The 22,882-nt window shown below is 47.4% G+C and overlaps 14 protein-coding genes across 14 annotated transcripts; 7 read left to right on the top strand and 7 right to left on the bottom strand.

The window, feature by feature from the left end:
- Window positions 1–14: 14 nt before the first annotated feature.
- On the top strand, window positions 15–2,129 carry LY89DRAFT_714387 (uncharacterized protein; the record flags this gene model as incomplete). The annotated part of the gene is made up of 1 exon (XM_018218127.1): window positions 15–2,129. The coding sequence occupies one exon, from the start codon at window positions 15–17 to the stop codon at window positions 2,127–2,129; it is 2,115 nt and encodes a 704-aa protein (XP_018076991.1).
- Window positions 2,130–2,857: 728 nt separating this feature from the next.
- Window positions 2,858–3,986, bottom strand: LY89DRAFT_763083 (uncharacterized protein; the record flags this gene model as incomplete). The annotated part of the gene is made up of 4 exons (XM_018221586.1): window positions 2,858–3,287; window positions 3,376–3,799; window positions 3,863–3,924; window positions 3,981–3,986. 4 exons carry the CDS (start codon window positions 3,984–3,986, stop codon window positions 2,898–2,900), a joined length of 882 nt encoding a protein of 293 aa, XP_018076990.1. The 3' UTR covers window positions 2,858–2,897.
- A 684-nt stretch (window positions 3,987–4,670) lies between these two features.
- On the top strand, window positions 4,671–5,669 carry LY89DRAFT_664434 (uncharacterized protein; the record flags this gene model as incomplete). Its single annotated transcript, XM_018212770.1, has 3 exons — window positions 4,671–4,696; window positions 4,752–4,937; window positions 5,099–5,669. 3 exons carry the CDS (start codon window positions 4,671–4,673, stop codon window positions 5,667–5,669), a joined length of 783 nt encoding a protein of 260 aa, XP_018076989.1.
- A 1,159-nt stretch (window positions 5,670–6,828) lies between these two features.
- On the top strand, window positions 6,829–7,627 carry LY89DRAFT_728753 (uncharacterized protein; the record flags this gene model as incomplete). Its single annotated transcript, XM_018219300.1, has 2 exons — window positions 6,829–6,860; window positions 6,907–7,627. 2 exons carry the CDS (start codon window positions 6,829–6,831, stop codon window positions 7,625–7,627), a joined length of 753 nt encoding a protein of 250 aa, XP_018076988.1.
- On the bottom strand, window positions 7,603–8,736 carry LY89DRAFT_306635 (uncharacterized protein). The gene has a single exon (XM_018206602.1). The coding sequence runs from the start codon at window positions 8,373–8,375 to the stop codon at window positions 7,752–7,754; it is 624 nt and encodes a 207-aa protein (XP_018076987.1). The 5' UTR covers window positions 8,376–8,736; the 3' UTR covers window positions 7,603–7,751.
- Window positions 8,737–8,766: 30 nt separating this feature from the next.
- LY89DRAFT_680761 (uncharacterized protein) lies at window positions 8,767–10,130 on the bottom strand. The gene is made up of 3 exons (XM_018214134.1): window positions 10,045–10,130; window positions 9,759–9,937; window positions 8,767–9,711 (listed from the first exon to the last, which is right to left on the bottom strand). Exons 2-3 carry the CDS (start codon window positions 9,818–9,820, stop codon window positions 8,898–8,900), a joined length of 876 nt encoding a protein of 291 aa, XP_018076986.1. The 5' UTR covers window positions 9,821–9,937; window positions 10,045–10,130; the 3' UTR covers window positions 8,767–8,897.
- Window positions 10,131–10,220: 90 nt separating this feature from the next.
- On the bottom strand, window positions 10,221–11,468 carry LY89DRAFT_575293 (branched-chain amino acid aminotransferase II; the record flags this gene model as incomplete). The annotated part of the gene is made up of 3 exons (XM_018208784.1): window positions 10,221–10,526; window positions 10,591–11,351; window positions 11,402–11,468. The coding sequence occupies 3 exons, from the start codon at window positions 11,466–11,468 to the stop codon at window positions 10,221–10,223; spliced, it is 1,134 nt and encodes a 377-aa protein (XP_018076985.1).
- A 224-nt stretch (window positions 11,469–11,692) lies between these two features.
- Window positions 11,693–13,106, top strand: LY89DRAFT_607364 (uncharacterized protein). Its single transcript, XM_018210455.1, has 3 exons — window positions 11,693–12,160; window positions 12,210–12,575; window positions 12,623–13,106. Exons 1-3 carry the CDS (start codon window positions 11,949–11,951, stop codon window positions 12,639–12,641), a joined length of 597 nt encoding a protein of 198 aa, XP_018076984.1. The 5' UTR covers window positions 11,693–11,948; the 3' UTR covers window positions 12,642–13,106.
- Window positions 13,107–13,290: 184 nt separating this feature from the next.
- On the top strand, window positions 13,291–14,349 carry LY89DRAFT_680759 (proteasome-domain-containing protein). Its single transcript, XM_018214133.1, has 6 exons — window positions 13,291–13,388; window positions 13,447–13,492; window positions 13,540–13,554; window positions 13,608–13,642; window positions 13,704–13,944; window positions 13,992–14,349. The coding sequence occupies exons 1-6, from the start codon at window positions 13,355–13,357 to the stop codon at window positions 14,308–14,310; spliced, it is 690 nt and encodes a 229-aa protein (XP_018076983.1). The 5' UTR covers window positions 13,291–13,354; the 3' UTR covers window positions 14,311–14,349.
- Window positions 14,350–14,688: 339 nt separating this feature from the next.
- On the top strand, window positions 14,689–15,437 carry LY89DRAFT_306529 (uncharacterized protein). Its single transcript, XM_018206600.1, has one exon. It carries the CDS (start codon window positions 14,855–14,857, stop codon window positions 15,251–15,253), a length of 399 nt encoding a protein of 132 aa, XP_018076982.1. The 5' UTR covers window positions 14,689–14,854; the 3' UTR covers window positions 15,254–15,437.
- Window positions 15,438–17,256, top strand: LY89DRAFT_306530 (cyclin-domain-containing protein). Its single transcript, XM_018206601.1, has 4 exons — window positions 15,438–15,571; window positions 15,623–15,863; window positions 15,924–16,806; window positions 16,862–17,256. The coding sequence occupies exons 2-4, from the start codon at window positions 15,673–15,675 to the stop codon at window positions 17,075–17,077; spliced, it is 1,290 nt and encodes a 429-aa protein (XP_018076981.1). The 5' UTR covers window positions 15,438–15,571; window positions 15,623–15,672; the 3' UTR covers window positions 17,078–17,256.
- An 820-nt stretch (window positions 17,257–18,076) lies between these two features.
- Window positions 18,077–18,768, bottom strand: LY89DRAFT_664427 (uncharacterized protein; the record flags this gene model as incomplete). Its single annotated transcript, XM_018212769.1, has 4 exons — window positions 18,077–18,237; window positions 18,289–18,363; window positions 18,415–18,682; window positions 18,742–18,768. 4 exons carry the CDS (start codon window positions 18,766–18,768, stop codon window positions 18,077–18,079), a joined length of 531 nt encoding a protein of 176 aa, XP_018076980.1.
- An 834-nt stretch (window positions 18,769–19,602) lies between these two features.
- Window positions 19,603–20,628, bottom strand: LY89DRAFT_763069 (uncharacterized protein; the record flags this gene model as incomplete). Its single annotated transcript, XM_018221585.1, has 5 exons — window positions 19,603–20,101; window positions 20,163–20,230; window positions 20,335–20,460; window positions 20,507–20,545; window positions 20,575–20,628. 5 exons carry the CDS (start codon window positions 20,626–20,628, stop codon window positions 19,603–19,605), a joined length of 786 nt encoding a protein of 261 aa, XP_018076979.1.
- A 386-nt stretch (window positions 20,629–21,014) lies between these two features.
- LY89DRAFT_607354 (WD40 repeat-like protein) lies at window positions 21,015–22,846 on the bottom strand. Its single transcript, XM_018210454.1, has 3 exons — window positions 22,515–22,846; window positions 21,241–22,465; window positions 21,015–21,182 (listed from the first exon to the last, which is right to left on the bottom strand). Exons 1-3 carry the CDS (start codon window positions 22,740–22,742, stop codon window positions 21,076–21,078), a joined length of 1,560 nt encoding a protein of 519 aa, XP_018076978.1. The 5' UTR covers window positions 22,743–22,846; the 3' UTR covers window positions 21,015–21,075.
- Window positions 22,847–22,882: the final 36 nt, after the last annotated feature.

Below are 22,882 nucleotides of genomic sequence, written 5' to 3'. Positions count from 1 at the left end.
TTACCAAGCAAGCCATGTCTTTTACAAGCTCTTCTCCGGCTCGAGCAGCGAGTATTCCTCGACCAGTCCATCCTTCTCTAAAACGCAAACGCAGTCAAACTCCAATTCCAAGCTCTTCGGCCTCCAATAGAGCTCGCGATTTGGACGGCGTTCTTCTGAAATCTCGCAAAATTGCTGAAGTTGAGGTTGTGGAGCATTCACTTTCGGGTTGGGTTGCTCTCAAATTTATACCACGCGCCATTGAGTCACCAGAAGATGAAATCGCAGATTCGGAAAATGATTACGACGAAGAACTCTCCGAATCCTCCAGCAGTGTCACATCGAAGCATTCTCATCGCGAACGAAGCGCTGATATAGCCGAATCTTCCGCTACTGCAACTCCCGTCGGCACACCGGTCCTTCAAAACGCAGTTCTCCCTTTCAAGAGACGACAATTGGAGGATATTTGGGATATTGACGGTCTCGATATAAACGCCGTCATGACAAAAGGAGCCATTACCAAGTTCACGAAAAAGCAAGAGATGAAGATCCTGCTATGGATGAAGGTTAATGGAGCGCGAGGTATCACGGGCCACACAAACTCATTCAACATGCTTCTTGCTGAGCTAGGATTTGCTGAACAAGGTCATGAGAAAAATGTTGAAGATGTGTTGCGCCTCAAAGTCAACCAAAGAATGAAGAGCAACTATACGGCATTGAAGGCTAAAGGTATCGTGGAGGATGCGAAGACCCACTCTGGCACAGCCAAGGACAACCTCTCAATCAAATTTGCGGCCTATACGGAAATCTGGCTCAGGAAAGACTGGGATGGTGTTGTTGAGTGTCCAATCTCCTATTTCGCGGAGACGATCGAGTTAGACCACGAGGTCGACTCTGATGCGTATCTTCTCGACAATACACCAGAAGTCTTCGTTGTCGAAGAGCCAATGGTACCAAAGCCGCCGCCTCCTGCGCCTAAGCGACGCACATCAAAGACTAAGGGTACTCGTGTCACTCAAGTTCCTGTTGAAGTTGCTGTTGAGATTCCTGAGATTGATGTCATGAAGGGTATACACGATGCTTGGACTGCAGGTTTTGCAGAAATGGCTACACTTGTTAACCCCAATGACCCCCAGGATCTCCTGACGAAGTCTGCGATCTACGCATCAGAGTGGAATGTCGCGGCAGTTCAGGCCCAGTATGCTGGAGTCGATATGCCGAAGAAGATCATCTTGGATGAGGCTTTAGATGGTCTCCTTGAATCTTCCGGAGAAGACGAAGCAGAATCTGAGAACGGAATGGCAGGTTTGGGAGGATTTCATACAAATCGCTCTCAAAGCTCCAGACAAGATCCAGCCACTGTGTACGCCATGGTCGATCCTTTACATATCTCGTCTCCAGAGTCAACTCCCGAACCTCGTATTTTGACACAGGTCAAATCACCAGCGAATCGACTACGACTCCTTCTCAAGAATTTTGGAGACACCGGTACTCAAAGGGCCAATTCAAGCGACAACTTGGACGACGAGCTCAGTGATGGCGAAGCAAGTTCTGACCATGAGTCCAACGATGAAGATGCCCATGCAGAGAGAGATGAAGATGTCGAGGAGATCGCTGCTGAGGACGAAATGTCTGGTCAGGAGGAAGACTTCGCCGACGAAGAAGACAATGGAGAAGAAAACAACTACTTCGAACCTCCATTGACCGGCACTACGGTATCATTCCTCTCAACCGACTTCGAGATTCCAATCTCTCCTCGGGTAGCAATTGCAAGCCAGCAAGCAGCTCTTCAGGGATCTGGAATGGGCATCGGCACACCTTACGAGATCATTCCGCTCACCTGCGAAACATACAAGGCTTGGAAGTCTCAGATCCACGCTCTGCTTCTGGCTCAAGGTGTCTGGGGCGTCATTTCTGGTGATGACCAATCGCCTATCCCATACTCGCTCGCCGATGATGAAGAATTCGACAAAGCATGGGCTGAGCACCAGAGAGAGTCAAGAGAATGGAGAAGAAAGACGGGTGTCTGTGTGGGCTGGATGTTGCTGACTATGGGAGCAGAAGTTAGAGATGCTATTAATGCGCAGGGTGTTGAGGATCCGATCAAGCTTTGGTCGATGTTGAGAGATGAGTTTGAGGTTCTGGGATGATTGTCTGGATGTACGGGTTCATAGTGCGATGTGTGATTTGAGATTCCTTTCAGTGTTGGATTTCAAATTATGATGATAGGCGAAGCTTCGACATGCAAGGGGGGTGGGACGGAAGAAAAGTGGTGTTCATAGTGGTCTTTATGGTGTGTCAGGTAGCAATGCATTCACGTCAACTGTAAGGCTCGTGGTCCAACCAAGCTGTAAATTCAACGAGTGTGATAGGAGATGAACTCTTCCAAGGTCTATCATATCAAGTGGATTCTGCAACCAATAGAGAAGCTCACTTTGCGTTAAGCCTTCGATTTGCTGTGTCTCAGTGTCAGCTTTCGATCTTGTGCCACTGCACATGAACTTCCTGGCCCTTTCTTCTACTATTACTTTCTCTTGATTACTTCTAGAATGGTTGATCCATGAACACATTTATGAATCAATGATAATTACGAGGTTTTCTCTCTTGCATTTGCAATTGTTGGAAGCCACGAGACTTGATGCTTCACCGAGGACCGATATCAAAGTGAGACCGATCAACAAATTCCAATCACAGTACACATAATTATATTAATAGTTTCACAGGTCATCAAAAAGATAAGTCAAGATTGTCTGAGGTCATCCATTATGTCATTGATCTTATCAATGAAGTTAGAGACGGCAGTACCTTCGCACCTTGACTTCGGTAACACTGTCGTTCTCTAGAGTGCCTTATCTCTCCGCGCATGAAAGCCCAATTTCGCTATGAAGATCTAAGATCGGGCAAAATGCTTCAGAGATCTAATAAGCTCCATGTCCATCAATGTTCCACAAATAACAGCCTGGATCTGTGTACATCTCTACCTCCTCCTCGGTGGCATATGCTGGGCGCACGATCTTCAGGATACCATTGTGGAGATAGCCATAGTGAATGTGGAAGTAGCATGGCCAATAGCCAGTCATACCAGCCATCCGCTCCTTGTTGCTTCCACACTCAGTGCAGCCAGGCTCCCCATTGCATTGTCTGTTGCGGGGATCTGTCTCGGGGACGTAACCCTTCATAGTAGCGAGAAAGTCCTTAAGCATCTCAGGATGAGCCATTAGGAAGTCCTTGAAATGATCAAGTTGGCCAGCATCGACCTCCATGCGGAGCTGATAAGCCAGGCATGAAGTGGCGAACAGTCGAAGCTTCTATGAAAATGAGCGCAAGTGGTTAGTAATTGATACCACAGAAAAGAGCTACACAGAGCCCGGTGGAGGTTGAATCGAGTAAACTTACGGAGACGGGGGAAGTGTTTTTGTAGATGGAGGAGGCGAAATCAGAGCTTGGGAATGTCTTCATGACCACATATCCATCCTGGATACGGTCCATGATCTTGTTACAGAGCTCAAATTTGATGTGGTATCTCTCGAAGAAGGTGTACAGCTGAGCCAAGGATCTGATAAGGACTATCTGGGTGAGAGGTAACATGGTAGCAGTGATGGATGGTACTTGTCCACCAGAGTACATGACCTGGGCGAAGAGCTTGAAGACGGCAACATCAACATTAGGAAGGTCCAACTCGAAGATGGGGGCTTGAGTAGATAGAAGGACAGCCGCCTTGGACATAGCAGGGGCGTAATTGTCAAGTAATCCCTTATGAATGGTGATCTTCTCTTGTACCTTTCCGACGGCAACCACAACCATCTCTGATCCGAGCATGCTGTGACACGTGAAATTAGTAAAGTATGTGGATATCGAATGCATTCAGATTGCTAGAACTTACTCGGTGATAGTGGGGTCACCAGCTTGGTCCTGGCGGACGAATGCTTGAATAGTAGTCTGTTCCTGAGAGGAAGGTAAGTAAGAGTCGTTACGCGCCCAAGCATGGCTGCGCGACTTACAGACATGACTTCGCTCAAGTACCTAGGTAGATCTGTAAGGAAGTCACGAAGGCGGTCTCTGGCGAAGGGGAAGTCGCGAAGGTCTTTGGCGAGGGGGTCCGCGAAGGAAGTCGCGAGGGAAGTCGCCAACTATGTGGACGAAATCTCGTTGAGGTGAGTAGGAAGTCGCGACGGAAGTTGTGAGGGAATTCACGAAGTATGTGGACGAAATCTAATTGTGGTGGGACAGGTTGACTTCGACTGGAGAAATTTTTGGCAGCAGTACAGTCAAATAAACAGTTCCTATCAGACGCTAAAGCCGCCCCTGCAAGTCGCAGCTGTGGAATCAGAGCGTTTATTTATCAGGCCGTATAAATATCAGGCCGTATATCAGGCCGTACACCTGTAAGGCTCTACCTCTAGATTCATGAATGCCCCAAAATTTCGGGGTCATTGCACTCTTTGATGAAGAAGGCCTCTAAGATCTACATCATTGCCGTGGAAGTGGTAAACTAATAAAAGAAGTATATGTGATGTAAGTAAGTCAACAGAAGAGTTCCTAGTTCTTTCCAAAACCGATTTCCAACCTACTAACGGGAAGGACTTCCAGTCTTCAGACGACACCAGCATAAAACCTCGCTTCTGTTCACAGATTTTCTCTCCTGTACAACATCAACACGCGTTTTCCCAGTCACATAATCAGACACCATCATGGCAGCGATCCTTAACTACGATGAGTAAGTCTAAGCAATGAAACTATCTCAGAGTGCTGCAACTAACTGTTTGGCTTAGCCACCTTGGAACGGAGACAGTGAAGATCTACATTGGACCAAAACGCAAAGTGTTTGTCATGCATAGGAAACCACTCTTTGCTGCCGCACCATACTTTGAGAGAGCGATGCGTCAGAGGGAGGAAAAGCACGGCAAGTTGTATCTACCACATGATCATTGTGGTGCATTTGCATTGTTCGTAGAGTGGTAAGTTTCTGGGGCAATCAAAGCTTTTGCTTCTGATCTGGCTCGTCAATTTCCTCCTTCCATTATCCATTGATCTTGGGGACTTTCGATCCCCGGGTGTTAAGTTTGGATTTGGGGTCCGGATTCTGAAAAACATCTACTGACATTATGCATCAACACAGGATCTACCGAACAGTATTGCCGGACGGTCATAGCCAAGACTACGTGGACAGCTTGTACGAGCTTTACATGTTCGCAGAGAAGATATCTCTAAGTTCCCCAACTTTGGAGGATCGTATCATGGACAAGATCCAGGATATCTCCCTCAAGTACGACCTTACTCCGAGTCTCCATATGATACACAGAATTTACGAAAGTCCGGCCGACGGAAGGACAATTAAAAGTTCAGCACTCAGGGATTTTTGCATGCAAAGTTTCCTATACAAGCACTTGCTAAAGGCAGACCTAGGCAACTCCGAAGAATACAAAAATGCTAAAGGCCAAGAGCTGGATGCAGTACATGCTATTTGCAGAGACAACCCTCGGTTATTTAAGGACTACATTGTGTGGACCCATCTCAACCTCTCAAATGGCACTTTTGGCGATCCAAGGGAAAGGAGGGAAGACAATCCTCTCGATCGTTGCTATTTCCATGCCCATATGGAAGGTTTTCCTTGCCATCTCACTCCGATTGACAAACCAGACTTTATTGGCAAAGAGCACGAGAAGAAAGGTGTCAGAACAACGAGATAGGAAGCTTCCACAAAGGGCTGCTACAAGGACTATGATTACCAAAGAGCTCGACTTATCTTTCCGTAAGAATGGAAAGAACGAAGGAGGCAAGTGATCATGGGAGAAGTACAAAAGATTGGTTCCGGGAACGATTATGCAAACCTCCAGAGCTCAACACTGCTTTTCAAGCAGCTCAAAAATGACTTCCAAGGATGCGGAAATTGTACTTCTATTTGACAACTCTATTAACTCACAGGCTTGTCTAAGCTATCAAATGGTCTGGAATGTCCCTTCGAACTAAGAAATGAGCGAAATCTATTGCGGGGTTGCATTCGAGCATTCTTTCCCGAAGTCTTTGGAAGTTTTCAGGTAATGTGACAACTACATTTCCATTTACTTATATATGTATACTTTCACGAGCATATTTCAGGAGTTGAACTTGCATTGGACGCTGACAGGTATGTCTTGTGGTAGATGGGATTTTGTATCGGACTGATATCAATGACTCGAACAGAAAACCTAACTCTAAGCCAATCACGCTAGCTTGAATCAGAAATTCAAAAACGTACGATTTTACAGATTCAACGATAGACCCTTTTTTTACACTAGCCGCATAGAGCGTAGCAAGAAAAAAATATGGCAGCTTTGGCCTGACGCATATAGGCCAATTTCAGAACCTGGTCTGCAAGCTCTTCAGAACAACCTTTTTTTGAAGACTTTGGCAAACAACTTCAGACAATCAGACAAGCCGCAACCTCCCTTTCAAAGCACCTCTAAGTCAAGCTTCGGCATCTCCTTCTAAACATACCTTGAGTTAGAGAACAAGTTTCTATAGCAAGCTTCGACCTCCGATCACGGACTTTGGATTAGAGAACCAGTTTTTACAAGCTCGGACAGCTCTATTCACGCAATTTGGGTTGAAGATTCAGGGTCTACGTCAAGTTTCGGTACTCTCCAGGAACTTTAAGTTGCCAGAAGTCCACGGGTCATTTACGCATTGCCCTCATTACTCTTGCCCAATGTTTCGGTCTTACGACTTGCAATAACCTACCACGCTGTATTCTACCAAGCTGCTACGAACATTCTTGTCGGCTCTTCTTCTAACGCGTCTTCTCCTGCTGTCCTACCTCTGAGCTGTTCTCCATATCGATTAAGAACAAAAGCACCTCGACATTTCAAGATGACGAGTATGACGCCCCAACAAGCAGCCAAGTAAGTACTCAGTCCATCCATCATGGACTGAACTAATTGTGTTCAGGATGTTGACGAATAAGCTCGTGACGATTCGTGTTGGACCAGCCAAGGTGGAGTTTGCTATCTCGAAGCAACTCATTTGTACGATACCATTCTTCTCCAAGGCTTTCGAGGGCGGCTTCAAAGAGTCGAATGGAGTCATGGAGCTAGTTGACGAAGATGAGCAAGTCTTCTCTACCTTCATCGTCTGGTTGTATTCGGGGAAAGTCTCCAGAGCCAACTCGCAAAAAGACGTGGATAACCTGGTCAAATTGTACGTCTTTGCCGACTTGTGTTGCAACACAATGCTCGAGAATCGCACCATCGACGCAATTGCCGAGACATTTTCGAGATACGACGAGCCTAGCATTACAATCAGCATGGCTAAGCACGTATACGAGACTACACCGACAAATTCCCTTCTTCGCAAGTGGCTTATTGAAACGTTAGTTTACGATCTGTCGAGGAAGTACAACTACGTTGGTGAACTTCCCACCAAAGAGGCTCTGGAATTTGTGTACCCACTAGTCATTGAGTTTCCTGAGTTTTATCTGGACTTCTTTGGCATGCTCCGGACCAACGACTTACACAGGGTTGTGCATGGTGGTCGTGGCGATCTCGATGATCTCGGGTGTAGGTTCCATATACATGGACAAGGTGAGACTTGTCACCGGGGGGAGCCAGCTTTGGCGGCTTGGAAGGATCCTATTCCAGGAGAGGCGGTTGTGTTTGAGGACCAGGAGTAGAGCTACGGGCTTTATTGGATATGCTGCATGCAATCACTTGTAAGGAGTCACGAGTAGGTGTTCGAAATAATGAAAGACCATTTGCTACTTGTAAAAGCAAGACCTCCTATTCCATCCGTGAAGTCTATTTCGCTTGCTCTTGTTCAATACCCGCCTCAGCATTCCGATAGACTGCCATAGTTGCTACAGCATCTTCCACACTTGATATCCGACCCATCTTGATTGGACGACCCAACACTTCTAGAGCAAGAGTCTTGAGACTGGGACCGTGCGGACCGATAGCGTATTGGCTGTAGCCCGTGTACTTCTGAGTGTCACGGGTCTTCATATCAAGCTTGACAGGAGTTTCTATTTGATAAACACCTTCGAGCCGCAAGGTGTGAGTTTGCAAATCCATCCGAATGACCCTCAGGTCCTTCTCGATATCATGACCGATGACAATACGGCCACGGAAGATCTCAACAAGCTGAGCTTGAACTTGGAGGAAGGGCTGAGCGCCGTTCTGGGGATCGATGTCGCTCCATCTGATTCCAGAATACTGTTCGCTGGTGTTGGTGACGTGGATGGGTTGAGGATAGCACACAAAGGTGTCGAAGATTGTTTGGCTGTTGTAGTTGATGACTGAGACTCGACCGAGGACTTGACCGATGTTTGATCGCATCATTTCGCAATCAATGGCGATTTTCTCTGTGAGGAGGTCGTGGTGTGGGCCCACTGGCATCATGATCTGGTTGGAAGGTGCGTTCATCTTGGTAGTTTTGAATTGGAATTGTGGGAAGAGAGTTGAGATTTCAGAATAATGTAACTCAGGAACTAGGTCTGAAGCGCTGCTTATATCCCAGGGAAGCCTTTGTACTCCTTGACGAGTTGCATCATATGCACCGAACTCATCATTTGAGACTCCTGAAAGGACATAAGAGCCAGTCACTACCAGCTGTCTCTGACAGAAAAGCTTCGAGCATCGTCTGGCCCGGGTTTGGTGTTACATTTAGGTAATTTTGGTAGTGATACAAAACAGGGGAACAAAGAAAGTCTCGAGCGAAGAAAGAGCTACTTGGCGTTTGTTTGAGGTTGGAATTCTCTAGTGGGTTTGTAGTGCATGATGACTAGCAGATAATTAGAGCCTTGCTCAAGAGGTCTCAGAAAGTCACAAAGGTTTACGAACGAAAGGCAGAAGGGACAGAAATTGGTGGGATTCTGTAGAAGAACTTTGTGGACGAAATTGGCAAATCCTACTACGTTCTGACCCTGAGGACCTCATCCATCTAGCTCAGCCCTGCTCGGTACCCTGCGACAGCGTGGCAGCAGCAAGTCTTCGAGACAGTCTCATATCTTCCTGCTGCTCAGCATTGAAACCTTTCTTGCTGCAGTGGAAGCGGTGAACAGACCGAGGATTATTGTGATATCTCTTCCGCGGATCTCCTATGAGCGAACTCTTCCAATCGATACGATAGATGAATTGCCTGTAGATCTCAAAGCTTCCTTTGGAAAGCTCCCACATCCACTGAAGATCAGCCTTGTTCGGACATACTAGCTGCTTCCTAACCTCCATCTTCTCATACAGGTCATCCTCGCTGTCCGCCTCGTCATCTGGGTCCACCTCGGCTCTCTTGACTAATACATATGTTGCCGCATGGATAACAAAGGCTCGGAGACCCCTCTCTTCTCGGTTTTCGGAAGCTGAAGTGTTGGCCCACACTTTCTGAATCATTTCGGGCGTACAGATACTCTGCAAGATGCCATGCTTGAGGGAAACGTCTTGAATGGCGTCCATGGTCTTGTCTTTCAGTGCCGGGAGAAGGAGCTTGTCAGCAAAGAAGTAGAGACCGTAAAGGTCTCGAAGATGAGCGTGTGGGTCTGTACTGATGACAGAAACAGATGAGCGGTAGAGCCATTCGACGTAGAGTGCAAAGACGGCAGGACTATCCTCCTCGAGAGTCATAGTTCCTTCTTGGCTTTCGAGGAATTGTCCGCTGAATGCGCCGCGGAACATGGTAGCAGAGGCGCAAAGCAATCTCTTGTGGACTGTGAATTTCTTGCGCTCTGATCCAACGAGGATGGTGACTATTTCGTGACCGAGATCTCTGATATACAATTAGTCAATTACGAGGGAGATGTAGGGATTACTTGCGGTGCTAATGCAGGCAAGCCTGCGAAGCCGAGCTTTTCAATTTCCGATTTGCTAGAGGCCATTTCTGGTGTTGATAGTAAGATTTCAAGAAGCATGAGGTCGAGATTTGTCGTGTTTTATGTTGAAGGGAAATGGAAGAAGCTTAGCGCTATATCCCAATTCAATTCGGAGATAGCGTGCTAGCAAGTTGTAATTGACCTTAGCGCAACACTTAGATCCCCAGTAAAATACAATAACAGAGCTTTTGCAAGTGTGTTTAGCAGGCTGTAATCTGTTCGGAGCTCACCTATTCATAACTCTAATAACCGATTACTTATACAACGAAAAACAAGATTTTTCGTCAAGGACAATAGCAATTGAGAGAGTAGATTGACTAAATTCTGAGAATTTTTTCAGTTGAAAATGCAAAGCAAGACCGGGAGGTCAGATAAATCTTCAGAAGCTTCTAGTATGGCCCACCGTCTATGGTAATTTGTCGACACTGTCGCCATTAACACCATTGGTCTGCTCGCCGGCAGCATATTTTGATAGATCCACTTCTTCTACCTTCAAGTTCCAGCCAAATGTATCCTTGATCTTGCCCATCTGAATTCCCTTCAAGGTCGTCAACAGCTTCATGCAGATGGGACCTGGCTCATCGCTGTTGTCTGTAATATAGGAGAATGTTTCGTTGCGGCTATTCCGAGTGATGGACTTGATTGGAACCAGAGCTGCTGCAGTACCTGCAGCAAGGACCTCGCTGAATGTGGGTAGCTCTTCGTACTTGATCTGCATCGTATAAGCATGTAGCGCAAGAAGTGGAGACGAAAACGAAAGGCGGGATGCCACTTACCGAGCGAACTTCAGTCTTCCATCCAAAGCTCTTTGCAATCTCCTGGCATGAGTCCGAAGTTACACTGGCGATAACGTTCTTACTATCCGGTGTCACCATTGTGATACTGTCCCCGTCTTTTTTGATGCCAATGAAACCACTGGTGGAGAACTCGTCGATCTCCGTTCTCGTCTTAGAATCCAGGTGTAATGTGATACCGTAACCCTCGTTCCGTGCCTTGTCACTCCATCTCATTACCGGTGCATAATTGCCTCCCACCTTTGCACTACCGGTTCCGTCTGGTGCTGCTCGATCGAAGTCCTCCAGAATCAGGCACTTGACTGGGTGCACGCCATGGTATACTCCAGTCGGCATAACATAGACGCAGAAGGTATATTCCTCAGGAGGATTGAGACCCAATTGGGCACTTGAGCCAAAGATCAAAGGACGTATATACATTGCAGCTCCGGTCTCGTGAGGTGGGATGTGCGAGGCGTTTAATGACACCGCCACGTGAACAGCCTCAATAAAGAGCTCTTCGGGCACGGGAGGCATCGAGACAAAGCTTGCAGAGTGTGCGATTCGAGCAGCATTTCGTTTGGGTCGAAAGATTGTGATTTCGTTGTTTGGCGAGCGAAATGCTTTCATGCCTTCATAGGCTTGCTGGCCGTAGTTGAGGCCTGGTGCCATGCCATGGATGCGCATGAAAGGATCTCTTATGAATTGTGGTTTCGTCCAGGCGCCAGTTTTGACGCTGTAGTGGGATTCAATATGTCCATTGACTTGAGAAACTGGTCAGCAAGAGCGAGCTGAATAACAGAATGAGTCTTACCTTCGCGGACTTTGAAGCCAATATTGTTCCAGTCAATTGTATTGACCGGTGGAGGAGGAAAGACCATCTTGTAAGGAAATAGAGAGACGAGACTTGGCGACTAGGAGAGGATAAGGAAAAATTGAAAGAGAAAAAGAGGGGAGGAAACAAATAAGTGAAATGTCTTGCTGTGTAATATTTATTTTGCGAGTGCGCCTTTCTCGGAGTGTCATCGGCGGGGTGCTCACACTAAGAAGCGGCCCCTGTCAGTACCTCCTGCAACATCGGCAGGGATTCATCTTAGGGGTATTTCTTTTATTTGGGGAAACTGAAACGACAAATCAGGCAATCTATCCGTCTGATAGTACTTGGTGCCGAGGCGATGGAGTGATTTCTACTGTGCCTCTTATCCGGAACTTTTCATGGGCAGCTTCTTTGTTTCTACTTCTCTCTCGCAGACGGCGAGGTCATCAAAGTCGGCAAACCGCAACGGGATAGCCATCTGCGAAGGAGTTTGTAATCAGTTGCAAATCGCAAAGGACGGCCGACACCATTTCCCTTCCACAGAATGCCTCGACGACAGCATATTACGTTGCTGACATTTATTGGGGCCGCAGCTTTCTTGGGCATATTCTTTGTATCTATCTTCCGGAATCAAGCAGAGGGAACAAGGCATCCAGACTACCTCCCATCATACCAAGACCAGGTTGACTTCAACCTCGATGAAGGCATACTTCATGGAGAAGCTACAGCCCCCAAGCTTGAAAATGCTACCTTGAAGTACGTTCTTAAACCTACTAAACTCATTTCCGTGCTGACCCGTTTGCAGAGCAGAGCTTGGCCATGCAGCTTGGAAAGTCCTTCATACGATGATGGCTAAGTTTCCGGACAAGCCTACCACCGATGATAGTGCAGCTTTGAAGTCGTACATCCACTTGTTCGCTCGACTATACCCCTGCGGCGATTGTGCGAGACATTTTCAAAAGATTTTGCAGAAGTTTCCTCCACAGGTTGCTTCAAGGTCTACTGCTGCGGCTTGGGCTTGCCATGTGCATAACGAGGTCAACAAGAGGCTGAAGAAGGATCTTTTCGACTGCTCTAAGATAGGGGACTTCTATGATTGTGGGTGTGCCGAAGATCCGGTACCAGGAAAAGGAAAGGATGGATTCACACAGTTAGAGTTGGAAAAGGAGGGGTAGGTACTGACTCTCTATGGCTAGAGCAGGATGCTAATTGCCTTAGGTTGACAAGAGGAGGATAAAAGGTTTGTAATTAGGTACATATGAAGGGTTGATAGTGTTTGGATAGCGACAGTATCATAGCATGGCGTTGGTTTAGGAAGCAGTCTTTGCGAGGATGAAAATATTGGCGGCTTTCTTCCGTTTTCTGGATCCATTACCTAGTCTCGAAGAGGCTTTCAAGATGGGTTTGGGCATGAGAAGTTGGCTAGGTGTGGCATTTATATTTTGGTCAGAGTTCCAAAGCTAAATCAAGAGATGCGGGTAACATAAAATACAGTTAAACTTAAAGGTTACCGGACCTTGACTTGTAGCCTCTGAGTAGGTTACTTTAATAAGCTATTTGAGGGACAGTGAATTGGAGTTGGGAAGAGTTGAAGCCGGGCTAGATTTGTGGGCTGTGGTAGGATATCAAGTCCTAACTTAAGAAGCATCAGCGAGATATTTAGCTACCGTCATTCAATGAATATTGGAAAGACTAAAAAATTACTCCATTTCTTCTTCCATACTTGTGAAAGTCCGCAGAAATACATGAAATCTACAAAAAAATCAATTCACGTGACCATTTCCGACAGTCGGTATCGCGTGTTCGCGTCTTCATGTTGCCTGCAGCTTAAGCTACAACAAGCTCCATCAACCACCAATTTCTTCTTCAACCAACACTTCACGCACCTGGCTTACTTCGGTGTGATTCTTCGATACTCTCCTCCCGTACTTCTCCCAACAAGTAGTCAATATGGACTTCGGAACCTCAGGAATGCTTAATGAGGGTATGTCCCTACCAGAGCTTCCTCTGCCCACACGACAGCTAACAACAGCTCCTACAAGATGGCATTCACATCGATATGGATCGCCTGAAGAAGGGTGAAGTCAAGTACGAGCTTATCCCCCGCAATGATGCTTATGCTAACCTTCTTCCAGCCTTGGAACCTCGATGTAAGATAGAATGCACGGAACAGGTTCGAGAGTCTCTGTTAACTCGAAGGCAGTATGGCAATCAACTTCAAGGACGGTGTTATTCTGGGTATGCCCTTACACAGACGCTCGATATTGTGGGAAAAGAGGTTGACATATTTGGGTTATAGGCGCAGACAGCAGAACCACGACTGGAGCATACATCGCGAACCGAGTCACCGACAAGCTCACCCAAGTTCACGATACCATTTGGTGCTGTCGATCAGGATCAGCTGCAGACACGCAAGCTGTGGCGGACATCGTTCACTATCAACTGGGGATGTACGGTATCATGAACGGCAGACAACCAACGACGCAAACAGCAGCCGCGATGTTTCAGGAGCTGTGCTATGAGAATAAGGATAGATTAAGGTACGGCTGGACATAGTGCTGTGCACGTCACCGGCTAACATGAGCAGTGCTGGTTTGATCATTGCTGGTTGGGATGAGAGACATGGAGGTCAGGTCTATTCGATACCATTGGGAGGATCATTACACAAGCAACCGTATGCTATCGGAGGTTCAGGTTCTACCTATATCTATGGTTACTGTGACGCCAACTGGAAGGAGGGAATGGATGAGCAGGAGGCTGTTGACTTCGTCAAGGGTGCTTTGCAAGAGGCGATCAAATGGGACGGAAGCTCTGGCGGTGTCATCAGAATGGTGGTCCTCACGGCCAAGGGAGCAAACAGGCATTTGTATCTGCCAGATACCAATTACACCGTCCGTCACCAATAGGCAAATGTACAATTAGAATGGAGCATTAATGGCATGGAGTTCTGGCACGCCTATCCCTTTTTGAGAATCTCGCAAGAGCGGTCAGAACCCAAATGCATCCTGCGCACGACGGCGGTGAAGCCAGGAAAGAAGTTAGAAGTTGTGCATGGCTGCTGGGCGGAATCTAACTTGTGCTCCCCGAGAGAAGAAAAGCAAAACGCCCCGAGCATCATGTCCCTTAGAAAAAAGGCAGTATCGGCACGGATCGCATGCAGGTCGTACAAGACACTTGGTTTTCTGGAAAGCCGGATCTTCGATACGCTGCCGGTGCAGTGCAAGGCCTCCCACGCTCTCGTAGTTAAGATCTCGCGCCCTCGTGTCAGCCTCTCTTGATTCTGTTGGCGGGAAGGGTTCAACGGCTCGAGTCGAAGCCTTGGTGTTTGCTCAAGCCCCCCAAACTATATCCCAGTCCGGATTCTGCCAAATATGTTGATACCACCCAGAATAAATTTGTTGCCCACCAAATGAGAACATCTGCTCCTGGTGGTGCATTTGCTGTTGCTGCATGTTGGATCGCCCTCGACATTTTCCAGAAGCAAGAACAATACTGACCAGTGTTTCTAATCCCTTTTACCATATCCCCATTTGCTGGAACTGGCTGTGCAGCGATCCACAGAAATTAATCGCCTTCGTCTTTTCGTCATCCTGCTTGACGTGTTGGACCTTAGGCCCTTCGCTTCGTTGCGTCGAAGCCAAGCCCGCCCTCCAAATACATACAATTCAAGCCGCAACATTTTCCCAAATCGCACGATATCGACGACCACCACAGACTTCCTCTTCTTGTGAGCAGAGGACTTTCATCCTGACTGGACATACCCCTCCTGTAACTCTAGGAATGCTGCAGGTAAGCTCGTCCGCCTTTCCAGTTGATAAGCCTTCGGTGTACCCCCACGGTATGAAGTAATTCACGCGTCTCGACAACCACATCTTGCGGGCTTGAAGCAGCAGATGCCTGTGCTAGTGATCAGGGGCGAAAGAAGAGTACAATCGTTCCACTGCGTCAAGTGAATCTTCCACCCGTCAACACCTGTAAACTTCATGTTTGCACACAGTCAAGATCAGCCAACTTTGCCTCACTGTCCTGTCTCGGCGCAAACATCGAACTGCGATCTTCGTGACGCCAATCTATGCCACCTGCCAGCCCGGTGATCTCTTCATACATGCAACTCGCAGGTCGTTGTTGCGCATTTGGGCAGAAGACAGAACAGAGGCTAACATTATCGTACCAGCTCTTTCCACCTTCAACTCAAGCACAAGGCTGATATGGCCGAAGTCATTAGTGATTTCGGATCAGACTCCTCTCGCTTTCACCGCGGCCATACGATGATAGGAGGATCTGGGCCGCAGCTGTCTCCTCCAGAATCACAATACCGACAGCAATCTCGACCGCGAAATGAGCCTCCTCCAAGTCCTCGAACACAACCAACGTCCATACCAGCTGGGACTCCTCCACGAAGTACAGTGACCCGAGCTACAGAGCAACCACCTGCCGAGATCGTGGGCGAGAGAACGGGGTCAGTGAGGACGGAGCCTCCATCACCGCCGTCAAGTTCGAGTCCTAATCCTGCATATAGTGGACAACGGTTCGCAAGTCAAAGCGACTATGTTCAACCTGCGCAGCATGAATCTCCTTCGACCTCGAGATCCCAGGCCCCCTTGAATTCTTCAGCCCCACAAGCGCCCATAAGTAGATCTGCTAGATCACTCGACAATATTACACAGTATGGAGGAAATACAATCAAAGTACGGGATCTTGCGCACATACAAAGCTTTGCCACGGAGGAGTTTCTGTCGTACAGAGGACAATCCGGGCGACGGCGAACTGCAGATGATCCTACATTAAAATATGAGATCAGTGGGATGCCTATCACAGACATTATTGAGATGGTCGCAGGACTTCTCACGAAGATAACCACAACCAACGATAGGCAGCATGAGCCTTTACACCGACCTCTGCCATCTGGTGAAAATGCTGTCAACATGACAGGACTTTCTTCAAGCGTTCTTGCTTTCCATGGGAAGAACGTACCAAGCATTACCATTCTAAGTTATTTGAGTCGTATTCACAAGTACTGTCCCACCACTTACGAAGTATTCTTGAGTCTGCTGGTGTATTTTGACCGCATGACAGAGCGAGTCAATGCATCACCAATACAAGCTTTGAATAGGGATAACACAGAGCAAGATAACTCGCGGCCTTCGTCAGGTTATTCTGCTGAAGGGTCGGATTTAGCAGACAGTCCGCCATCATCGAGAAGCGTCCCAGAGATTCAGGCCGACCTTGAAAGAGCGCAATATACGCATGCACCACCCTCCGACCATAGCCCGACCGCCTTTCCTCTATCGCACTTTTTTGTGGTTGATAGTTTTAATATTCATCGATTGGTTATTGCAGGAGTAACATGCGCCAGCAAATTCTTTTCCGACGTATTTTACACAAACTCCCGATATGCAAAGGCAAGCCTTGTCCTTTCAAATGGTTTCAAATGATTCTGGTTCTAACAATATGCAGGTGGGCGGATTGCCACTTGCCGAGCTAAATCATCTTGAATTACAGTTCCTCCTGCTGAACGACTTCCGACTCTCCGTCCCTGTTGAGGAACTCGAAGCCTATGGTACAATGCTAGTCGAGTTCTATGCAAGAGAAGTAATAGCTCAGCGACAAGGCCGAATACCCTTGGATATGGCTTACCCGGACGACATGGATGTTGCACCGCAAAGTCCTTAGCTGGGCGATGTGAATGACTACTTATGATTCTTACGGGTGCTTAGTGGGAGGTTCATCTGATGAATAGAGGCACCTGCCATGACTTTGTGCATACGAACGACTTTTTGGAATAGCTGAAATATGCTTTCCTTTACGACTGAATCGAAATACCAAACATAGATTTCTCCTCACTCCAAACAAATTCCTACGAATATCCGGTTCCACTGTACCAGATACCCAGGCTGCAACGGGCCTTTCACGAATGTTAAAGATCGCACATTACACTTGACGGCTCGTCTTTCCTTCTCCTTGCTGGATTGGATTTAGCGACCATATTCTCTTTTCTTTTGATTGTTTCTTGCTGCGGGTGCGTGGTGGATGGATGTTGTCTTGCATCGTTGTGTTTGCGTTTTGCATGACATGGCATTGCGAGAGTTGGTGTGGGGATTTGGACTGGAGATGGAAATTGTTTCAACCATAGCGATGCACCTGCTTCTGCGAACAGCGATTGTGATGTCCTCGAGAGATGGTTAGACGGGCGGCGTTTGGAGTCACTTTCAGCGATTACAAGTTCTTTCGGTCTGGGCTCTTTTTTGTCAGTGGGGGCACGGCGGTGGTCATGGTTTGGTTGTGATGATTGGGCTGGGTGGCTGGGCGAACACTGGGAGGGTAGCAATGGGAGAATTGTAGTAGATAGGGGAGAGTATAATGAAACGATGGCCGTGCTAATCTCGCCCCTGGAAATTTCCGTGCGTGCGAAGCCCTATAAATTCTGCACGACTCTGTTGCAAAGAATATCGACCTGGTCATGAGAAAGGAACAGCAAGTGCTGAAGAGAAACGTCAATTGTCAAGGGGGTGTTATTAATTGTCATCGCGTTGCGGAGTTCTGTTATAAAGCAAATACACAACTTTCCATGCCATCGGCTCTACTTTACATACACTTTCAATCTCATGCTGATAGTTATGTTCCTCACAATCTCGACACTCAATACCTTGTCATCATGCCCTATCAAGTGATTTACTCCGCATCGGCCATTTTACTATCTGTGTCGGCATCATATGCGGCATCATCAGCAGACACGACCGTGGTGCTTGAGTCGAGCTGCATCTCCAAGCCATAGCCAATAGCAACAGTCTCGATGTTCATCTTGGCAAAATCATTGGAGATGTCGTCCACGGCTGCCATTTCATCAGTATTACAGAATCATCGGGACCGAGACGGATACGTACATTCATCATTGAGAGCGGAAGACTTAACCTCATGAGGAGTCATCTTTCCAAAAGTATCACAGATGTCGTCCATAGCTATCATTTCATTAGCTCCATACACTCTAGTAAAAGGAGAGCGGTACATACACTCATCAGTAAGAGGCGGCGATTTAAGCTTCTTCTCCTCGCCCCAGAAGTAAACAGGGTGATAACGCTGTACCTTGATCGACCTAACCTCCTGGCGCGCCGGGACGCCCAGGGCATGTGCAGCCGAAACTCGATCAGGGAAGTCGACCTTGGCCCAGCAATCCGGCTCGATGTTATGGCGACGCTCGATGGCACGGCGCTTCTCTTCCGGGAAGGCGGCTGCGAGAGCTACTGCGCCGATTTTGAAGCCACGGAATTTCTTTTGTGCCTATGTGGTGGTTTGTTAGTGAGGGTTTGTGTTTGGAATGTGGGCGAGGAGGAGCTTACATCGGTGAACGGCTTGAGGAGGCTCATGATCGTGCGGTTAGGTGTGTTTGGAAGCTTGGAGACGATGAGGGAGATGAGTTTTCCTTGGAGTTGGTGGATGCGACGATGTTGCGGCTTTCTTGAGGAACGAGAGGTGGAGGGCCTTCTGGTGGATGGGCGTCCTCTAGAGCTAGCCTGGCTGAGAGGACTGCTGTTGGTGGAGCGGCACTTTGGTAGTGTTAGTGTGAGTTTGGAGATGTCTCGATTTTTATGCTTACTACTATTGGCCCTCGGCGGGCTATCATTCCCTTGCTCATTGTTGAGCACTTGACTTGAGTTGAGCTTGGGTGGACGTGAGTCGAGCTTGGGTGATCGTTGTTTTCTGTTAGACTGTTGTAGCTGCTACTACAGTGAAGAAATTCAAAGTAGTAGAATACTTGAGGTTGTCTTCAGAATATTCGTCAACTATGAGAGACAAGTTGAGGACTGGGCAACATGAAAGAGAATTAAATGCATCTTGTGGGATGTGTTGACCTCCAGTTCATATAAGAATACCTTAGATCAGTTCATTCTAGAATTGTGATTGGACCTGCTTTCCTTTTTGTGATATGGGCCCGAAAGTTTAGGGAGATTTAGCACGGGTTTGGCAGGTCGGTTAAGGCTGGAAAGGGGCTGCCGCGCTAAGCGAGTGTCACTTGATGGAGATAGGTTTGACTGCGGTGCTCATGAGATTTGCAATTGTTGCTTTCCCTTATTTTTGCTTTCAGTATTCTAATTTTTGTGCTTGTGATTCAAGAAGACCGCATAAGTAGTGCTAGGAAATATGCAATACTGTGTATAGCTGCAACCTAGACATGCCACTTCCCTCCCTGTGCCTCCTTTTTATTTCGCTTCTGTCGTTACTAAGAGGTCATTCAAATCCATCGACTGCACTTCGGGCAAATAGGTAGCAGTCTCATATGTAATCTCAACTAAGAGATCTTCTGGCATCGCTCTCAGATCTTCTACTCTCAGATCACCGTTGCTCAAGGCCTGCAAACATTGACGAACTACTAAAAGACGGACGGGATTGTTGGGGGCAGCCACGTTGTTAAAGATATAGTGAAGTGTGTCAGGGTCAGGTGGAATTTCATTTCCGAGCTTCCACATCGCTTTAATCGTTGTGTTTTGCAAGCTCGGGATCAAAAGCTTTCCGGCAAGAATCCAGAGTTCGGCTAGACAGAGGTCCTCTTTGTCGCAACGATGGTCATCCATCTGTCCAACGGGCTTCAGCTGTTCGATATCGAGGGACTGTGTATAAAGCCACTCGACGAAGTATCGGAATGCGTCAGCCGATACGTCGTCCATGCGATAAGTTTGGGTTTGGCCCTCGACGAATTTGCTATTGGAGGCTGCTTAGAGAATGTTAGTTACAATCTATCTACGCTTTCGAAAGTCTCTACAATATCAAGGCACGTCTCCTCCCTTGCGAGCTACGGTCATGCTTGATAGATGATTCATCGAACATTCCCTGGCAAGATGGTTGGACAGAGCCACAAAGATTTACGCCATCGCATGTTTGCATGATGCCAGGTTGTGATACATGACAACTTAACAGGAAAGATATTGACTCACATCAAGTACCCTCGAGTAGAAGCATGCAAATTCCTTGTGGACGATAAACGTCTCCGTTGCACCTTCGGGACCAACGATGAACGTGACAACAGCTCCACCTTCGCTGTATTGAATAATGCAAGTTAGCTAGTGCTTTTGTAAATCATGACAATTAAATTGAAGTGAAACTGACTTGAATCAGGGCGTCTTCTTTCTCTTCGCAGCTACGCGTCTGTTCGCATTGGTAGAGATGGTCCTGACCTTCGATGCCATGTTGGACAGTGACAGTGAGTCGGCTATGACTTTCAGAGACATGTTGACTGTGGGTCTCAAGAGGCACGGAAAGAGATGTGCAGAGATGGTCTTGTGTGGAGGAAGATTGGAAAAGCTTCGACAGTGGTCGTCGAAGTTGTTAACCTGAACGGGCGGAGTGGAGATGGATTCCTGAGAAGATGTTGTATCGGGAATTTTTCCGAGAGATAGTAATAAAATTTTGGACGTGAACAGACACAGAAGTGATTAGCGTCGTTTTCTTAGGCGGACTGCAAGAATGAAGTGTCTGTGTCAATGTCCAGTGGCGAAAATGGAAAGAGCCACCAATGATTGATTGGCCTTAACAATAGAACTCCTAGGACAGAGCATGTCACTTCCGTATGTGATTAAGACCAAGATGATGTCGAACAATGCCCCCATGAATTATCACCACCCCGACTAAGGACATTGTTCTATGCATATACTCATTCTTTTTTCTGTGTCTATTTTCTAATGTCTCCATACGCGCACCGCCTTGTCCTTCCCACCACTTCCAACTTTCTGCCCATCTGGACTCCAATCTACCGCAAAGACCTCATCTAAATGGCCTGGGAGATCTGCCAGTTTATTAGCTTTCTCGAGACGATTACACTGTGGACCAGGAAATATACTTACCAGCAGATAATTTGTGCGTCCTCATGTCCCAAACTTTCAGAGTGGTATCCTTACTTCCTGTGACCAGCAGCCTCGAGTCTGGACTGAAACCACATTGATACACAGGCGCTACATGACCACGCAAAGTGTTTATGAACTTGCCATCTCTAGCATTCCAGATCTTGGTGTGGTTGTCGAAGGAAGCAGATGCGATCAACAGAGTATCTGGTGAAAATGTGACATGGTTCACTTGCTTCTGATGTCCTAGCATTCGTGCTACGGGTTTCGTGCCCTTCAGAGGCTCCCATAGATACATGGTGAAATCATCACTAGCAGATACCAATCTCTCGACTACCTCGCCTTGTATCGTGGCCGCCTTGGTGAACCTCTCTTTTGCTTTAGCCAGCTTAGCTTCATCTGATTCCGGTACCTTTCCAGTGTGATCGTGAAATCCAGTCCGAATGACGAAATCCGTCGAAAGTGCTAGATGATTTACCCAGTGCGCATGAGCATTGAGGGTTTGTGCAAGCGTGCCATCTTTTGCATTCCACACCTTTACGGTCTTGTCATGAGATGCAGTATATATGAAGCCGGTCCCTCCCCACTTGACGCATGATACACAGTCCTTGTGGCCGCTCAACACCATTTCGATGGTCTGCTGGTTGGCAGACCATACTCTAACAGTGGCGTCTTTCGAGGATGATGCTAATCGTGGCTGCCCAGGCTTTTGCATATGATATGGCTCCCACGCAAGACTCATGATCCATTTTGAATGTCCTTTCATGGGATTGCCAAGCTGTTTGCCAGTCTTGGGGTCCCACATTCGAACGGTTTTATCATTACTCCCCGTGGCTATCCTCGATTCATCTGGCGACCAACTTACTGCCAAGACCCAACTATCATGTCCCTTCAGCGTATGTACGGGAGTTCCTGTATCACAATCCCATATTCTTGCGGTACTATCTCCACTTCCGGTGACCATTCTTGACGAGGATCTTGGTGAAAATTGAGCTGCCAGGATTGCCTCTCCATGACCGGGTATTGTCGAAGCACATCTGGAGACAGTCTGAACTCTGAAAACTGCTTGCGGCGCAGCAGATATATTCTGGATCTCTTCTGTGCTAATCAGGCCTGGACTAATGAGGGTCTTCCATATATTTGTTGGGTACGCTGTTGTGATATCTTCGGAAGTCTTCTTATCTTGCACAGGAAGAGTGAATCGATACGGTATCGAGTCTGACGAGTCCTGCCAAGGTGTCAGTGCAAGAGCTATTGTCATTCCACATCGGACTTACATGTCCCTGTAAAGTGTTCAAGAGGAGCTCAAGATTCTTGGGCGTCGCATCTGCGACTGGAACCAAGACAGGGCCTTGTCCAATTGGCAAGCCAGTGGTCTCGTCATAGAATTGTATGCGCAAGCTGCCAGCATCACTAGGAACTTCTTCAATGTCTTGTTGCTGTCTGGCTCGGTCTGCGGCATCGGTCCGTTGCCGTTTGCTTGGTGGTGGAAGTACCGTCGCCATTTGAATTTTAGTCAAGAATGATAGCGGTCAGCAAATTCGATCGTCCCAATATGGCGTGCAGAGATTCCTTCTGGTTTCCGCTCGTATGCTACGTCCTCAGCAAGGCGAGGCTGGAAAGTAATGAAAATAATTTCGTCGCC

Source organism: Mollisia scopiformis, assembly GCF_001500285.1.
Source record: "Mollisia scopiformis unplaced genomic scaffold LY89scaffold_3, whole genome shotgun sequence".
Lineage (NCBI taxonomy): Eukaryota > Fungi > Ascomycota > Leotiomycetes > Helotiales > Mollisiaceae > Mollisia > Mollisia scopiformis.
Note: the sequence above shows the minus strand (reverse complement) of the source record. Positions and strands in the feature narration are given on the sequence as shown.

Excerpts from the sequence above, each read along its gene's own strand:
- LY89DRAFT_607354 (XM_018210454.1), bottom strand. The coding sequence starts at position 22,742 with ATGGCGACGGTACTTCCACCACCAAGCAAACGGCAACGGACCGATGCC. Across the intron at positions 22,466-22,514 it reads TGAACACTTTACAGGGACAT|GACTCGTCAGACTCGATACC; the intron begins GTAAGTCCGATG and ends ACACCTTGGCAG. Across the intron at positions 21,183-21,240 it reads GACGCACAAATTATCTGCTG|ATCTCCCAGGCCATTTAGAT; the intron begins GTAAGTATATTT and ends ATAAACTGGCAG.
- LY89DRAFT_680761 (XM_018214134.1), bottom strand. The coding sequence starts at position 9,820 with ATGGCCTCTAGCAAATCGGAAATTGAAAAGCTCGGCTTCGCAGGCTTG. Across the intron at positions 9,712-9,758 it reads GGCTTGCCTGCATTAGCACC|AGATCTCGGTCACGAAATAG; the intron begins GCAAGTAATCCC and ends ATTGTATATCAG.
- LY89DRAFT_607364 (XM_018210455.1), top strand. The coding sequence starts at position 11,949 with ATGCCTCGACGACAGCATATTACGTTGCTGACATTTATTGGGGCCGCA. Across the intron at positions 12,161-12,209 it reads CTTGAAAATGCTACCTTGAA|AGCAGAGCTTGGCCATGCAG; the intron begins GTACGTTCTTAA and ends ACCCGTTTGCAG.
- LY89DRAFT_306635 (XM_018206602.1), bottom strand. The coding sequence starts at position 8,375 with ATGAACGCACCTTCCAACCAGATCATGATGCCAGTGGGCCCACACCAC.
- LY89DRAFT_306530 (XM_018206601.1), top strand. The coding sequence starts at position 15,673 with ATGATAGGAGGATCTGGGCCGCAGCTGTCTCCTCCAGAATCACAATAC. Across the intron at positions 15,864-15,923 it reads ATCGTGGGCGAGAGAACGGG|TGGACAACGGTTCGCAAGTC; the intron begins GTCAGTGAGGAC and ends TCCTGCATATAG. Across the intron at positions 16,807-16,861 it reads CAAACTCCCGATATGCAAAG|GTGGGCGGATTGCCACTTGC; the intron begins GCAAGCCTTGTC and ends AACAATATGCAG.
- LY89DRAFT_680759 (XM_018214133.1), top strand. The coding sequence starts at position 13,355 with ATGGACTTCGGAACCTCAGGAATGCTTAATGAGG. Across the intron at positions 13,643-13,703 it reads CAAGGACGGTGTTATTCTGG|GCGCAGACAGCAGAACCACG; the intron begins GTATGCCCTTAC and ends TTTGGGTTATAG. Across the intron at positions 13,945-13,991 it reads GAGAATAAGGATAGATTAAG|TGCTGGTTTGATCATTGCTG; the intron begins GTACGGCTGGAC and ends TAACATGAGCAG.
- LY89DRAFT_306529 (XM_018206600.1), top strand. The coding sequence starts at position 14,855 with ATGTTGGATCGCCCTCGACATTTTCCAGAAGCAAGAACAATACTGACC.